Source organism: Cucurbita moschata, unplaced genomic scaffold, assembly GCF_002738365.1.
Source record: "Cucurbita moschata cultivar Rifu unplaced genomic scaffold, Cmos_1.0 Cmo_Scf00028, whole genome shotgun sequence".
In the NCBI taxonomy this organism is placed as follows: domain Eukaryota; kingdom Viridiplantae; phylum Streptophyta; class Magnoliopsida; order Cucurbitales; family Cucurbitaceae; genus Cucurbita; species Cucurbita moschata.
In genome coordinates this window covers 76902-92474 of record NW_019268544.1, presented here as the reverse complement: position 1 = coordinate 92474, position 15573 = coordinate 76902, and the positions used below count along the sequence as shown (strand labels likewise).

At 32.5% G+C, this 15573-nt stretch overlaps 3 protein-coding genes across 5 annotated transcripts; 1 reads left to right on the top strand and 2 right to left on the bottom strand.

Annotated features, from left to right (window-relative positions):
• Positions 1-21: 21 nt before the first annotated feature.
• Positions 22-2550, bottom strand: LOC111463311. The gene is made up of 2 exons (XM_023107192.1): positions 2329-2550; positions 22-1854 (listed from the first exon to the last, which is right to left on the bottom strand). Exon 2 carries the CDS (start codon positions 1719-1721, stop codon positions 213-215), a length of 1509 nt encoding a protein of 502 aa, XP_022962960.1. The 5' UTR covers positions 1722-1854; positions 2329-2550; the 3' UTR covers positions 22-212.
• A 3994-nt stretch (positions 2551-6544) lies between these two features.
• On the top strand, positions 6545-8438 carry LOC111463431 (dof zinc finger protein 4-like). Its single transcript, XM_023107363.1, has 3 exons — positions 6545-6648; positions 6717-7014; positions 8026-8438. The coding sequence occupies exons 1-3, from the start codon at positions 6607-6609 to the stop codon at positions 8340-8342; spliced, it is 657 nt and encodes a 218-aa protein (XP_022963131.1). The 5' UTR covers positions 6545-6606; the 3' UTR covers positions 8343-8438.
• Positions 8439-10233: 1795 nt separating this feature from the next.
• On the bottom strand, positions 10234-13953 carry LOC111463112. 3 transcript variants are annotated; one of them, XM_023106929.1, is made up of 7 exons: positions 13681-13953; positions 13223-13292; positions 11842-11991; positions 11679-11752; positions 11293-11411; positions 10579-10662; positions 10234-10451 (listed from the first exon to the last, which is right to left on the bottom strand). In XM_023106929.1, the coding sequence occupies exons 2-7, from the start codon at positions 13227-13229 to the stop codon at positions 10355-10357; spliced, it is 531 nt and encodes a 176-aa protein (XP_022962697.1). In that variant the 5' UTR covers positions 13230-13292; positions 13681-13953; the 3' UTR covers positions 10234-10354. The 3 variants fall into 3 exon arrangements, with proteins under 3 accessions (XP_022962697.1, XP_022962699.1, XP_022962698.1); XM_023106931.1 differs by having other exon boundaries at positions 13706-13953; XM_023106930.1 differs by having other exon boundaries at positions 13803-13953.
• Between the last annotated feature and the right edge of the window lie 1620 nt (positions 13954-15573).

The window sequence follows — 15573 nt, the reverse complement described above, 5'->3', positions numbered from 1 at the left end:
AAAAAAAAAAAAAAAAAAAAAAAAAAAACAAATATAAGTTCATATCAATTTCTAAATATGAGACATAAATTTAGTGAGCAAAGAATGACATAAGAAGCAAATACAAAAGTACATTATCAAAGAACACTAAAATGAAGCTTAGTTAGTAAACATTGAAGTGTGCCTACCTCACCTCCTCCAGTCACAACTGTTACTCGTACAGATGAGACATCTCAGGTTAACATAAGATCATTTCCTCCCAGGTGCGGCCGAAGGCAGACACGAACTTCATGTTCCTCAGGGCCGATGCGGAGCCTCGGCACCATAATCTCGAGCACAGATCCTGGACCGTCGTAGTATGCTTCTATATTAGCATCTTCAGGAATTCGAGTTGCTAGAGGGATCTCCCTTACAAATTCACCCGGGGGACAGTGTTCGGGGAATGGATCGGTGAGCTTGAATGTCCTATCATGTCTCTTGATGAACGGCATCCCCGACGTGCTCACACACGACACTTTTATGATCCCATGTGTCACAGTGTTCCTCCATGAAACTTTGACACTTTGAAGATCAACGAATGGTAAGCTGATGATGATCAAATAACCTTCTTCGTCCTCGTATATCGATTTAGCAGCTGTTACTGGTCCGTAAACATTCTTCATTACCCCGCTGAAATCATTCAACCAATGTGGCTCATTTGGGTGGACTTCTATCTCGGAGATGCGATCGGTCGTGTGATTATTCACAGCCAAGTAGCAATCGTCGTCATTGCCATTCGAGAAGAAATCCTTCTTCCTCTTGCTGCTGACAGGCGATAAATCCATCCCGTCACAGTTTGCGTGGTTCGATGGCTGAGTTGACAAATTCAGTACAGATCCATTGAGCAGTTTTTTCGAATGAGAGTTCGAGGCACTCTTAAGAGTCGGAGGCCTCTCGAGTTCAAAATCCGTGTTCGGAAGATTTCTCCATGAACTAAAGTCGCTTGCCTCCGGAGGGATGGTGAAATTCAAATCCCTGCCTGTAAGCTCCACCCATCTCTTCCTATCTTCTTCATCAAGAACCATCAAATTCGGAGACGTAACAACTGTAACTCCATGAACACACTGAGGATTCGAGAGACCCCGATAGTGTTTCCGCTGCATTTTGTGAGATCGAACGAAACCTTTATCAACACTAAACGGAAAGGGGCGCTCACCTTGACGAGAATGACCGTTCATATAACTCCTAAGCTGCATTTTCCCCAATGCATTCTCAGGCCTCTCCTTAAACACCCACATATACATATTCTCCATATCATGTTGAACCATGAAGACATCCAAATTAAGATCAGACTTTTCAAACCCAGAAATCCCATTACTATCCCGGATAATCTTCGCCTTCGACTTATCGTTCATCACCGGCTTAACGTAGAAGCTAAAGAAAAACCAAGCACCCCAAATACAATCAACACGCTTCACGCATTTCCGCCCAACTTTTGGGACACTAAGGAAGCTCTCTGTCTCGTAAACCTGTGAACCAAGTCCAACATCTAAAATGTCACATGGATCAGAGCTCCAAGGCTGCTGGGGCGGGCTACGCTCGGCAGACAGTGGAAGATTGATATCGGGTGGGCGGGGAAGAACGATTTGACGATTCATTTCCAAATCCAATTCATCATGAGAAGAAGCACTGGAATCCATAGACAAAAGTGTGGAAGGGTGATGACTCTCCATTGAAAGAGCTGTAAGTCGAGAGCCTCCCATTTCAACTCATCATCTCCATTGAATCTGATGGGTTAAATACAGCCATTCCCACAAACACACAATATCTTATAAACAGCTGTGGCGGCTTATATCAATCAATCAATCCCCACAATATCTTCCCTCCATCAAAACCCTAAGATTTATCAATGAAATAACACAAACCTCACAAACTCACAAGAAATTTAACACAAAAACACAAAGAAACATAAACCATATCGAAAGAAAATTCCCAGAAAGTGGGAGAAGGAACAAAACAGAACAGAATAGAACAGAACAGAGTCAAGGAGGTGAATTATTATACAGAAAAAACACAAATCCCTAAATAAGAAAAAGATTTCACAGACGCTATAGAAACACAATATCTAGCCCTAATCCTAAAATCTCTTGATATCCCCCACACATAGGAGGAAAACATCGAATCAAACCCATCAAATCCTTCCAAATTCGTCAAAATTTCCAGAAATTAGCTCTGTTTTCCGTTTTCTCACATCGAAACAAACCGAGCCATATGAACAAATCAAGAAACAAAGTAATTCGTAGAGCTAGAGAAGAACATCCATTGAGTGAGGAAGAACACAAAATGGAATTGGATCTTCAATGAGAGTACCTTTTGGTAAGAACATCAGGGAATCGAGAAGACGAGTGACCTCCATAACCAAAAATGATGCAAGTCTTCATCAAATCATCATAAACCATCGCTCTAACAACCACCACTACAAGAACTGGTAATGAATTTTGTTCTTCGCCCTCAAGAACAAAAGGGGGGGAAGAAAAGGGAGAGGAAAAATTGATGGGAAAGTGAAGGTGTGTGAACAGAAGAAGAGAACAGAGGCGTGAAGGAGCATCTTATTATAAAGAGGGGCCTTCGCGGGTTAAGGCCTTCACTGGATGATACCCAAAACCAAAACGTTGTTGCCTCGCTGTTTGTTGACGGTCACGGTAACGGCGACGAAATGTCAAAACTTTCACATTCCAACACACGGCGTTATGTGTAATTCCATTTTCCTGTAGTTTTCAACTTTTTGGATCTCACTCTATAATCCACTCGCCCGCACCTGATCTTTCCCCCATAGATTTTATAATTATTTCTATTTTTTTTTTAAATTAAATTATTTTTTTTAACGTTTTCTAAAGCGTGTGGATGTTTAGAAATTATAATTTTAAGGTATTATCTTTTCTTTTTATTATATATTTTTTTAATTTTGTGAAATTGACATTTTATTTTAAATAAATATACAATTAAAATTATGGGTTTTTTTTTTTTAAATGGGCTCAAAGGTGATTTTGTGCTTTATTTATATATAAAAACAATTAAAAATATTTATATTTTCTTCCATTTCTTAAAAACTATTTAATTAAAATATCTTGCCAATTAAATTCAATATTTAAATATTTGTCTCTTATCTCTTCAAAAAGAGATGTGTAGGTAGGGGCCTAGAGAGGGTTGTCTTATCCATGCTCCTAAAAAATCATTCATCATTTTTTTTTATAATTAAAAAAATAGCATTTTTTTTTGTTTGATCTTACCCAAATAATATTGATAAATAAATTAAAAATAAATAAAAATAAAATAAAAACCAAACCCATAATTGAGATAGAATAATACTAAACCCCGAGAAAAAAGGTAAATTTTTATTTTTTATTTTTTTATTGTTAACGATTGAACGACACCAAGAACACGAAAATTTCTCCCTATTTTAAACCCATATTTAATTATTATTTTTATTAAAATAATGTTGCTTTTTAGCCTACCCATTCATGTGCCAACATGGGACAATGAAATAAGGGTTTTGAACATTCCTAGGTAGGTGCCCTCATATTTGAATGTGGGATATTTTTATTAATAAAATGATAAAAAGGGGAGGAAAAATAAATAAATAAATCACAAGTGGGACATATTGGGCCGGGTGTTAGATTTAAGTTGGGCCTTAATTCTATTTTCAGCCCAATGGGTCAACAGGCCCAATGCAAAATCTGTATTAGTTCACGTATAGTATTTTTTTTAATTAAATAATTGCAGAGTGTAAAAAATCCATTAAAATAGATTATTAGTTTGTTTGGTAATATTTAAAAATTGTAAGGCTTAAAATAAGCCAAAATGTTTTTTTTTTTAATATGATAAATAATTTAAAATAAATAAATATTTTAAAACCAGTTAATTGCAAATGGAGGTTGGATGCATTGGAAGTGAACTTGAAAAAAAGGGGGAATAATTAAATATTTTAAGATAATTAGTGGCATAAAAAGGAAATTAAAAGTACAAAAATATCTTAATTAATATTAGATATGTATAGTTGAACCCCAAACTTCCTTTTTGTTGGGAGTGGATCAAAAAGCATAAATATCTAATATACTAAAATAATATAATTTTTATTAAATGCGTATAATATATTAATTTTTAAAATTTAATTTTCTTTTTTATTATATTAAATAATAATTTAATTTCTAAATAAAATATAATATTCTCCTTTTACATTTAATTATTACAAGTAAATTAATCCATCATCGACCTTAAATCGTCATATTTCTATAATTAAAGTACTATAGATTATTTAATGATTTTTCATATATATAAATAAATAAAAAGATAAAACTAAAAATTTCTCCTTTTTTATTATCTAATTTTCTTTAAATTATATTAAATGGGACATTAAGTTTTAAATTTCAGTTTGGTCCCCTATTTAATAACTTATTAGAAAGAAAACCCCCCAATATGTTGGATTCCTACTTATAGCCCAAGTCCAAAAGGCTATAAGATTTATACATGGACGGATTGATTTGGATGGAATCATATCTTTTCCAACTCAAAATATCTCATTGGTACAGATATTTTCTTTTTTCCTTTTTTTTTTTTTTTTAAATTTAATTTTACTTTTTATTTTCCTTTTTTCAGTTTAAGACAGTGACCATTTATTTATTTATTTTATATCATATATATATAAAACTAAATTCTTCAAATTAGTAATTTATATTTCCACATGCTACAAATAACTTTATTTCTTCCAAGTGGAAAATATTTTTTAAACCCATGTTGGTCTTTGAATTGAAATAAAATATAGTCTTTTTCGTGGCACGCTTCCAGCTTCAATGCGAACGTTTTCGCTTTTAAAAGCTAAGTAAGGAACAACAAAGGGGAGAAGGGAGTTTCGAGAACAAAGCCCTCAAATTTTAAATGAGGCGTAGGTCAAACCACTTCACGTTGGTCAAAAGAAAGAGGAAGACAATGATATGAAGATAAAGAGCCATATGATAGGAGAGGGAGACCCTAAAAAAAGTTCAAGAAGCTATGAAGAACGGTAAACTCAATAGAGTTTGGACAAAACTATGACAGCAAATGAGAGTTTCTATATCTTTGATCCTTAAACAGGACCTATTTAATGACGCAATAACTATTTACACCTTATGTTCTACATACTCCATCTAAATTTTGAAAGAAAAAATAATTTTTAAATTTTATAAACTAAAATTCATCCATAAAAATAAATAAATATCGATTGGTAAGGGTATTTTCGTCCGAAGCTAATTAAAAAAAATTAAAAAAATTGGTTTAAACATTTTTATAATATCCAATAGGTTTAAACATTTTTAGACAACTAATTGTATTAAATTTTACCTTAAATTCTTAATTTCACAAAAAACCACCTTAATTATATTTAATTTGGTGAGAAAATGATTTTTTCTTTTAATTATTCGGTAGAAATTATAATAATTGTCTATATTTAAGGGTCTAATTTTTTAAGATAAAAATTGATGCAATTAAATCGATTCTATTTCCTAAAACGATATTAAACAAATATTCAATAATTTACGTTTCATATATAAATAAAAACTCAAAATATAATATACATGATACATACATGATACATACATACATCTATGTATCATGTATGTATATTTATTCTTATATATTATTATTATTATTATTATTATTTCATGTATGGCGGTGCCCATGTGGTGGAACGTACGACAAACAGCTTTTCATAATATGTCCATGCAAAAATTGAAAAATATATATATTTAGAATTTCATGTGGCGCAAATTAATTTTTCTTCTAAATTATATAATACTAAAAAGAAAAAAACATATTCATATCCTTTGTGATATAAGCGCTATTGCAATGCATTTCAAGGATAATTCAGTAATTTCCTTAGTTTTCAATTGCAAATTAAGTTTACCTGGGATAATTTAGTAATTTTTATAGTCTAGAATTGTAAATTAATTTTACATAGTAACATTTCAAGGGATAATTTCGTAATTTTCATAGTCTAGAATTGTAAATTAAGTTTACACGGTAACATTTCAAGGGATGCTTTAGTAATTTTCATAGTCTAGAATTGTAAATTAAGTTTACACGATAATATTTCAAGGGATAATTTAGTAATTTCCATAGTCTAAAATTGTAAATTAAATTTACATCGTAACATTTTTAAGAGATAATTTCGTAATTTCCATAGTCCTAGAATGGTAAATTAAGTTTATGATAATTTGGTAATCATAAACTAAATATTTTATAGTTAAAAAATTGCATAAATTAAAGAAAATAGAATGTTTGATTCTCTTTGATGAAACAAAGATCCATGAAATATTATTCCTTACAATAATTAGTCTATTGAACAATTATTACTATTATTATTATTATTATATGGAAAAAAAACATCCACATGACCCATGTGTGATAAAGGTTCATTTGGTCGGGTCCATCTCAGCTTTTGAAGCACTTTAATTTTGAGTTAAATTATTTTTTTTGTCTATTTTAATTTTTTTTTTTAATTTAGTTCATATAATTAATTTTTCATTAAAACCCTAAAATGTAATGAAATTTTCTCTCTCCCCTCTCACCCTCTTTCTCTCTCTCTAAAAAACCCATCAATTTTTTTGAAGAACAATGGCATTTCCATCCATCATCCCATCAAATTTTGAAGAACAGGTAACCATTTCATTTCTTAATTTCTTCCCTTCAAAATTTTATTAATTGAAGACTATTTTGGTTTTCAGACGGTGTCGCCGCCGCCGGCGCTGCCACAAGGGCGGCCTGAGTCGATGACGGATCCGGCACGGTTGAAGTGCCCGAGATGTGAATCAAGAAACACCAAGTTTTGTTACTTCAACAACTATAGCCTGTCTCAACCCCGCCACTTCTGTAAGACCTGCCGCCGGTACTGGACCAGAGGCGGCGCTCTGAGAAGCGTCCCGGTAGGTGGTGGCTACCGCCGGAATAATAATAAAAGAACCAAAAGTGCGTCCAAATCTCCGGTTAACTCCCCATGCCAATCTTCTACTACTGCTGCAGCTGGTAATCATATCAACTCATGACGAAGCTTAATTCTTTTATTGAATCATCATTTTTATTTTATTATTATTATTATTATTTTAATTTTAGGATGTTTTTCACTTTTTATACCAACTTTTTAGCTCAATTTATTAAGATGTTTTATATATTTTTTTTAGGAAAAATAAAATTATCCATTAAAAAAATTGAAAAGAATATATGTGTGTAGTGTGGATTTTTTGTCGGAACCCGATTTCTATAAAAATAAATAGATAATTTTGTAGGGATGAAAAAATGAAATAGGAGGTGGGGACAAGGACGGGAAGGCTTTTTCGTCTCTATCTCGCCCCGTAGACATCTCTAGTTATCATGACCCTAAATTTTCTATTTAATCTAAGACCGGTACTGTACACATATCATGAACCTACATAGTTTCAACTAAGCCTAAATCGATAAAATTAGAGATCCCACATTGATTGGGGAGGAGAACGAAGCATTCCTTATAATGGTGTGGAAACCTCTCACTAGCAAACGTGTTTTAAAAATAGAGGGAAAGTCTGGAAGTGTAACGACCCAAGCTCACCGCTAGCATATATTGTCTTCTTTGGGCTTTCCCTCAAGACTTTAAAATGCGTCTATTAGGAAAATGTTTCAACACCCTTAATTCTTCGTTCTCCTCTGCAATCGATGTGGGATCTCTAATTTTATCGATGTAGGCTTAGTTGAAATTATGTAGGTTCATGATATGTGTACAGTATGAGTCTTAGGTTAAGTAGAAAATTTAGAGTCGTTACACCTAGAGATGTCATAGGGAAAGATAGAGACGAAAAAGCCTTCATGTCCTCGTCCACCCCTCTTATTTCATTTTTCATCCCCACAAAATTATCTATTTATTTTTGTAGGAATTGGATTCCTGTCTTTATTTGTCGAGGATAATCAATCGAGATTTGAGCGTTTGATACTCGTTACAACGTTTTAACTAGTTAAACTATAAAATATTTGGAAACCTAGATGAACTAACATAGTTTTGAGCAGGAGAAGCAATGAGATTAAATTACAATGCGATTAGTACACAAAATGAAGGAGGCAAGGGTTCAAGTTATCCCATTGGGATGGCCAACTTTTTAGGGTTGGATCAACATCAATGGCGGCCACAACAGCTTCAGCTTCACCAATTGCAACCAGCTCGGTTGCTCAGAAATAATGTCGTCGAGGCATCGTCGAGCTATAACGTGGTCGGGCAACAAAAGGTTAACAACAACAACGTGGGGAAGCCATTTTGGGGAGTTGTTGCAGGAAGTGATCGCCATTGTTGGACTGCTTTTAATCCTTCATCTTCTTCCCATTCTTAAATATGAGAGACTTTTATGTTTTTTTTTCTTTCTTAAGCATAGATTTTATTTTTGTAAGCAAATTAGGGTTTCATGTTGAACAACTCTTTTAAGTAGTTTTTATATGTGATGAGTGTTGTCTAAAATTTTTAATTAGGGAAAATAACATATTCAATTTTATATTTACATTAAAGAAAAAAAAGAAGAGAGATTTTAATAAATAATTTATATTTTTGATTTAATTTATATTTAAAAAATATAAAACATTCTAATAAATTTAATAATATTTCAGAGTATAATATAATATTAGTTTTAACATTATTTCTAAAAATTAAAATTTATATAGTACAATATATTTTCGAACCCTTAATTTTTATTTATTTATTAAGTAAATAAATATATAATACGGTAGTTTTATACCTTTCAATACATAATAGAGAATATAATCTCAGCTACTAACTTCTTTTAGCTAATTGAAAGATCTTTTTTCTTCTCCCTCTTTGGTTTTTTTGTCTAAACGAGAATTTTCAATCTTATTAGAGCCGGTTCCATACTGGATTCTAGCTCCAACCTCGATTCGTGCTTAAATGGGTAATTTAATATGGTTGAAATTATTTGCATTGAAAATAAAAAAAGAAAAAAAATTGGTCATAAAATTTGGTTTTTGAAAATGATTGACATTAAACGTTGATTTCATAAATGATGAATGTGATTATTAGGTTTGAGAAGCGAAAAAAGAAAGGAAAAAAAGGGCATAAATTTAAAAAGTAATTAATGAATGGGTAACTCAAAAGCTTAAAGTTTGTGAGGTTGGGTAACACCAAAAGCAAAAGCCACTGATTTTGGCAAAAAAAACAATGCACCTGAAATTTATTTTCTTGGCTTCAGTGCTTTTTTTTTTTTTTTTTTTTTTTTTAAACTTAATTTATCTCTATTGGGTTAAATTTATGAGATGAATAAAATTAATGTAAAGAAATCATATAAAAATTAATAAAAACAAATCATTTAGCCCTCTGAATTAAAATGATTTTAGGTGATTTTAAAGGCCTAAATTTAAGTTTTTTAGAATATAATTTAAGAAAACTAAATTTAATATGAGAATTAAATTAAATGATTTAAAAGTACATATAGTAAAATAAAACACGCAAGAAGTATTTTTTTTAAAAAGTAAATAATAGAATGAATGAAATTGTAAAAAATAGTTTTGAGTTTTTCTATTTATTTAGAAAATATTCATATTTTTCAAAAATGGCAATATTACTACAATATTACTTTTAGACATTTTTATATTATAAAAAATTATTAGAAACCATTGTATTTTTATTTTTCGTTTAATTTTACTCTAAAAAGTAATTTTTTAAAAAGAGAATTTTGAAATAAATAATAGTTTTTAAGGGTTTTTCTTTTATATATATATAATTTGGCTTTAAATAAAAAATAATGTGAATAAGTTTGGAAAAGAATGTAAATAAACGAATAAGAATGCGACACGTAAGAAGGTCAAAAAGAAGGAATTTGTGGGAAGAGAATGTCGGAAACTTTTCAGTGATATCGACGCGCCATAGTGGGTTGTGCTTTACACGCATCACGAAAAGAAAAGACAAAACTATCTTTTAACCCCACGCTCCATTCCACTGATTTGATCACACACGACACGCGCTTTCACGCCATATCGATTTCAACACGTGGATAAATTCATAAATCATGATAATTAATCAATATTCCCGATCTCTTATAAATATCTATTACTAAAGTAAGAAATTTTATTATTTATTAATCTCAATAAAAAGCATAATACCAATATCTAAATTTATAGCTCAATTTGAAACTAAAAATCATTAATTTAAATATATATATATATATATATATATATTTTTTTTTTATGCCAAGAAAATTGTAAAACGATGCCATATCAGACTAATTAGAGCCTAAAACTCAACCCCTTGTTTGTATTCATTTCAGAAGAATCATTGTTCATTGAGCCTTTAAGAACCAAATAGGAAGAAGCCTGGTATCTGAATCAAGCACTTACACTAAAAGAACCATCTTTTGGAAGTCGACGTTTTCTCCGCTGCTGGCTTATCGTCTCTCCTGATCTCGATTCCTTGCTTTAAAGATTCCAGCCTTTTCCTGCATTAAAATGGATGCAAGACAACTGTTAATGTCGATACTTACCGAGTTACTGAAATCGGTTTAATTGGTTGTTAAAAATTTGACTGAAGCGACACTTAGTGATGAAACAGAAGATCAAGATTACTTGGTATCGGTGAGTCGACCGTGTAAACTCCATCTTTGACGGAATCCTTCCATGCCCTCAACTCCACTAGCAAGAATCAAACGTCTACAGATCAAAAGGATATATGAGTGAAAGTTAGGGACGTGAAACATAACACTATTGCAATCGAGTTACATAAGGGAAACGTGAACTCGACTAGAATCCATTCTATTAACTCACAAAACAGTAGGTAAAAAGGAGGAAGGATAAGGTATTTCTCCTTGTGAAATTTTCTGTAGACAGTTTTAAAAAAATCCTCTTGAATTGGCTTGAATCAAGAAAAATGAGTAATTGCAAGAGAATTGATAACGAAACCCATCTAGCATCCAAGAACAAAACAAGATCCTCAATTTCTCATCCCAATCAAGGTTCAATCTTCAAAAGTACGACGGTTCGTTTCTAATCACCACATCCAATCTATATCCATAGCCATGTCGACCCATAAAAATTATCGACTTTGTTCTTGAGATAGTGACCCGAAAGATATGTAGCGAGGTATCATTGAAAAAATTTCTAGATATAGACTAATCAACCTTATAATCTTTAAGAAACGCAGAGGGAATTATTTCGTACTCAAGATCAACCAGTTTGACGAAACTAATGTATAAATTCAGCAAGAGGAAATAAAATCTACCACAAGATTCAGAATCGACAATAATGGTCGGTAACTGTAATTGCTGGAGAGTGCTAGCATACCTCTCCAATGACGTTACTTCTGATTCGAGTTGCGTAGCCCTTTCCTTTGCTGCATCTAGAGGCATTGATGACCCTAATTTTCTTTCGCTATCTTGAAGCCGTTGTCTTAGTTCTCTATCCTACAATTTATTTATGCAGTCAAATAATTAGGAAGGTGTCATTAAAGAAGCAAGGGAACAAAATATAATGGGAGATGAGGAATCAACCCAAAAGAATATCAAAGGGATTATGGAAAGTTTTCCCACAATTCTAGAAATAAGAACTGAGTTCTAGCCGTTTATTCAATTTAATGGATTCCCAGCACCCAGCAGCCCTCAACTGAACAATTCTAGAAATAAGAAAAGACTGGCATCTCAAATTTGAATTTCAATAAGTTTTAGTGTTACCCGTTTTTCGGCACACTGTCGATAAACAGCTATTTCATCTTGACAAAAAGGTTCGATATCATTGATTTGCAAGCCTATAAAGAAAAATTGGAAAGCAAGCTCAGATTCTAAAAGAAGAGCTAATAAAAGATAATGACAATTACTAATAAAGAACAAAACTTACATAAAAAGAGATTCCTCAATATACCATCACATAATTCAACACCTTCAAGCACATGAGATGCAATTTCAGGTGGAATGATGGGTGATGGTGGCCCCATCATTAAATCATCACCAACCAAGATGGTTTCTTCCATGGTTGGTTGCGAGTCGACTGTAGCCAAAATGGTGAAGATTAGTCAACTATAGTCTGTTTCAGCTCAAACAAATTCAATTACCAAGTTAAACAATCTTTTGACTTCTATTTATACTTTTGCAAGTAACAACAGAGGATTGGATATTTAATTAGACGTGCATAGGAAAATTAAGAAAACTAAAAAACTTGAAAGAGTCTAAAATCCAAAAAAGTTATTGTCCCAAAGCAGCTCATGAAATTGAATCACTTGGTTGCAATTGTTTGATCGAAAATGAAAACTTATGGTTTTTTAGTTCAATATTTCCTTTTGCACTCGAACATGTACAAAATCAAACAGCAAATGAGTCTCACAAGTCATCTCAAGAAATACATATTGGATGTCTAAAGGCAAACAAAGAGTCTCCAAATTTAAATTTTAATGTAGCTAGTAGTTTTGATCATGCTGCTGCCGTTGCTGGTGGATTTCTTTTGTATGTGACTGGATTCCGATCGGAACAAGGCTGACAGTGGCGAAGGAGGAAAAAGAAAACTTGGACAACATACGGAATCAACCTTTCTCAAATGGGATTGTTATTGTGCAACACAATTAAGGAAACATTCTCTAGGATAATAAACACATTGAAACCAACAACATATGTGTTCCTTATTATTTTTAGAAAGATAATATGTGAGATCCCACATAAGGGTGTGGAAATCTCTCCCTAGTGGACGCATTTTAAAACTTTGAGGGAAGATCTGGAAGGAAAAACTCAAAGAGGACAATATCTACTAGCGGTGGGCTTGAGTTGTTACAAATGGTATCAGGGTTAGACACCTGGCGGTGAGCCAACGAGGATGTTGGGCCCCCAAGGGGGGGTGGATTATGAGATCCCACATCGGTTGGAGAGGAGAACGAAACATTTCTTATAAGGGTGAAGAAAACTCTCTCTAGTGAACACGTTTTAAAACCTTGAGGGGAAGCCCGGAAGGGAAAGCTCAAAGAGGACAATATCGGCTAGCGGTGAACTTGGCTTGTTACATACTACCTTTTTATTCCATTTACAACAGTGAATACATTATCTAACAATCGACAAGAGATCGGGCCACTGAATTATGGGAGTAAACAAAAATGAGCATTCAGCACTATCCCAGCAGACACACACAGAAACAAAAGTTCAGAAAACAGAAGCAGAAAATGAAGTTGCTCTAGCAAACTCTTTACCAAAGAGAACAGTCACTAATTATTGATAGAGTACAATTGTCAACTTACCATCCATGATTGCTCTCCTGTTACTTCACCAACAAATGCAAGGTTTCAAATGTACGAAGATTTGAAGGCCCTAAATACAAAGAAGCAAACACTGAGACGAATTATTTAAATAGAAAAAAAAAAAAAAAAAAGTTAAACAAGGGCATGGAACAATACTAAAACCATAAAACTATCAATGCCTCAAAACATCTCTAAATTTCATTTAAGCTCATTCTAGACCTAAATTTTTAAAACCCTCATAAATTAAACGTTGCCTGAAACTAATTAAACCCCAAAATCCGGCATGAGAAAAGAAGTATATAAGAAACCGAAAAATCTCCGATAATACTAGAATATAAATTTAACAGTTCAATTCAGTAGAAAATGAGGCAATATGAGCTACAAATCTCAAAATCAGCTACCGAAATAACACCGTGATTAACCAGATTCTGAGGGGCTCATTAAAAGTTGAAGCAAACCTCTGAAGACCAAAACGCGACTGACCAAGAAAGTGAGGTACTATGAGTTACAATCCACAGAATCAGTTGCCGAAAGAACTCCGTTAATCACCAGATTCTGATGAGATAAAGACGAATCGAACCTCTTAAGCCTTGAAATCGGAGTGATCCACAAGACCAATTGGGCTCGTTTCAGCATAAACGAGCGGTTTCGTGAGAGAGGCGGAGAGAAAAGGTGCAAGGTTCTGGCAATGGCGCTTCCAAGTTTGAAGAGTGGTGCAGATGTGTGCACCGCGGAGTTCTGCTAATGCTGAGAGATGGAGAGCAGTTCATTTTGGGCTTGGGCTGTCCTAAAGTGATTTGGGCTGGGCTGCAGAGAAAGAGGAAATAATAATCCCAAACTGTAAGATAGATTAGGTTAAGATTTTTCAATTCTGATTGAAGGAAAAAAAAAAAAAAAAATTATAACACCCTCCTTAAGGGGTTGATCGGTAACCCAACCCGACCCGAGTAAACTCGTATTGCCACTCTAACAGACCTTTACATGCGACAAAGTTCTTAATATAATTTATAAATTTTATTCAGGTTTGGGTCAACCTGAGTTTTTTATCCTATGAACCCGAAATCGAACCGAGTCATTTCGGGTTCAGAAAAAATAACCCAACTCAACCCAAAGACTAATCCAACCCAACCCTTATAATTTGGGTTAGGTTGGTCAGGATTGTCAGGTTGGATGTACACCCCTAATGGCGAGTGAGACTCTTTTTTTGAGTTCTCTATTTTAAATGGGACTGGGGACGAGATTATATTCTTCATCCCATCTCTGTCCAATTCTTTGCCTCACTCTGTTTCTGTCCTGCGTAATTTCAACACATATATTGAAAAAATAAATTAGTTAATGTTGAGATTATAATGGTAATATTTAAACTATGTTATAATATTAAAATTTTAATTTTTTAGAAAGGATGGAGGTAGAATATTATATATATATAATATTGATTTATTATGATTTTTTTAATAAAGATTATATTGAAAAATGAAAAGTTTAAAATAATTATTTTTTAAGAGAATAATACACGGAAAAATTACCTGCGAGAATCCGATTCACACAAATTATCTGTGGAAAATTTCGACTCTGATTTCCACAAAAATAAACAAAAAATTTTACGAAGTGAAAAATGAAATAGGTGGCGGGGACATCTCTACTTCTCGAGCGACCAAGATTTTAGTGGATTTTCCACGTTTTCCAAAGATGAGAGGAAAGTATCTATATAATTTTTTTAATTAAATAAAGTTTATAATTTTTTTAATTATAAGAAATATGAGTTGAATTCAATATATTTATCAAAGCTGGTTAGTGTAATGATGAAATAAAATTGGATACTTCTCCCAAAAGAGAATAGAAAGTTAGAAAATTGAGTAGATTTGTAGCAATCCTATGCCAAATTCTTAATAACACCAAAAATCTATTTAGTTTAACTATTCCAAACATATTTCTTATTCCATGCATAATTAGGTCGAGTAATATGGCGATAATGTTGATTTTACAATTCAAATACTTAGCAGCGAACCTAACTCAACAGTAATTGATACACATTCTTGGATTGAATAAATATTCAAATTCTCATACTCAACACTAATATCTCGATAAAGCAAGATTGAAAAAAATCTCAATCGTCGAATTTAGCTCGTTTTCGTGATTTAAAAGCAAGATATTAAAGTAAAAGCTTGTTATTCTTTTCTTGTTTATATTTGTAAATCCTTTTATCCTTAAGGATTCAAAGTTTAAGTATTGAATTGTTTTCCCACTTTTGAGTCAACTTTGCTATTCTATTCTACTTGACAAATATTTACTTGCAACCACCAAAAAGTGTATTATTCTTTTTTATTTTATTTTTATTATTAAATTATCGA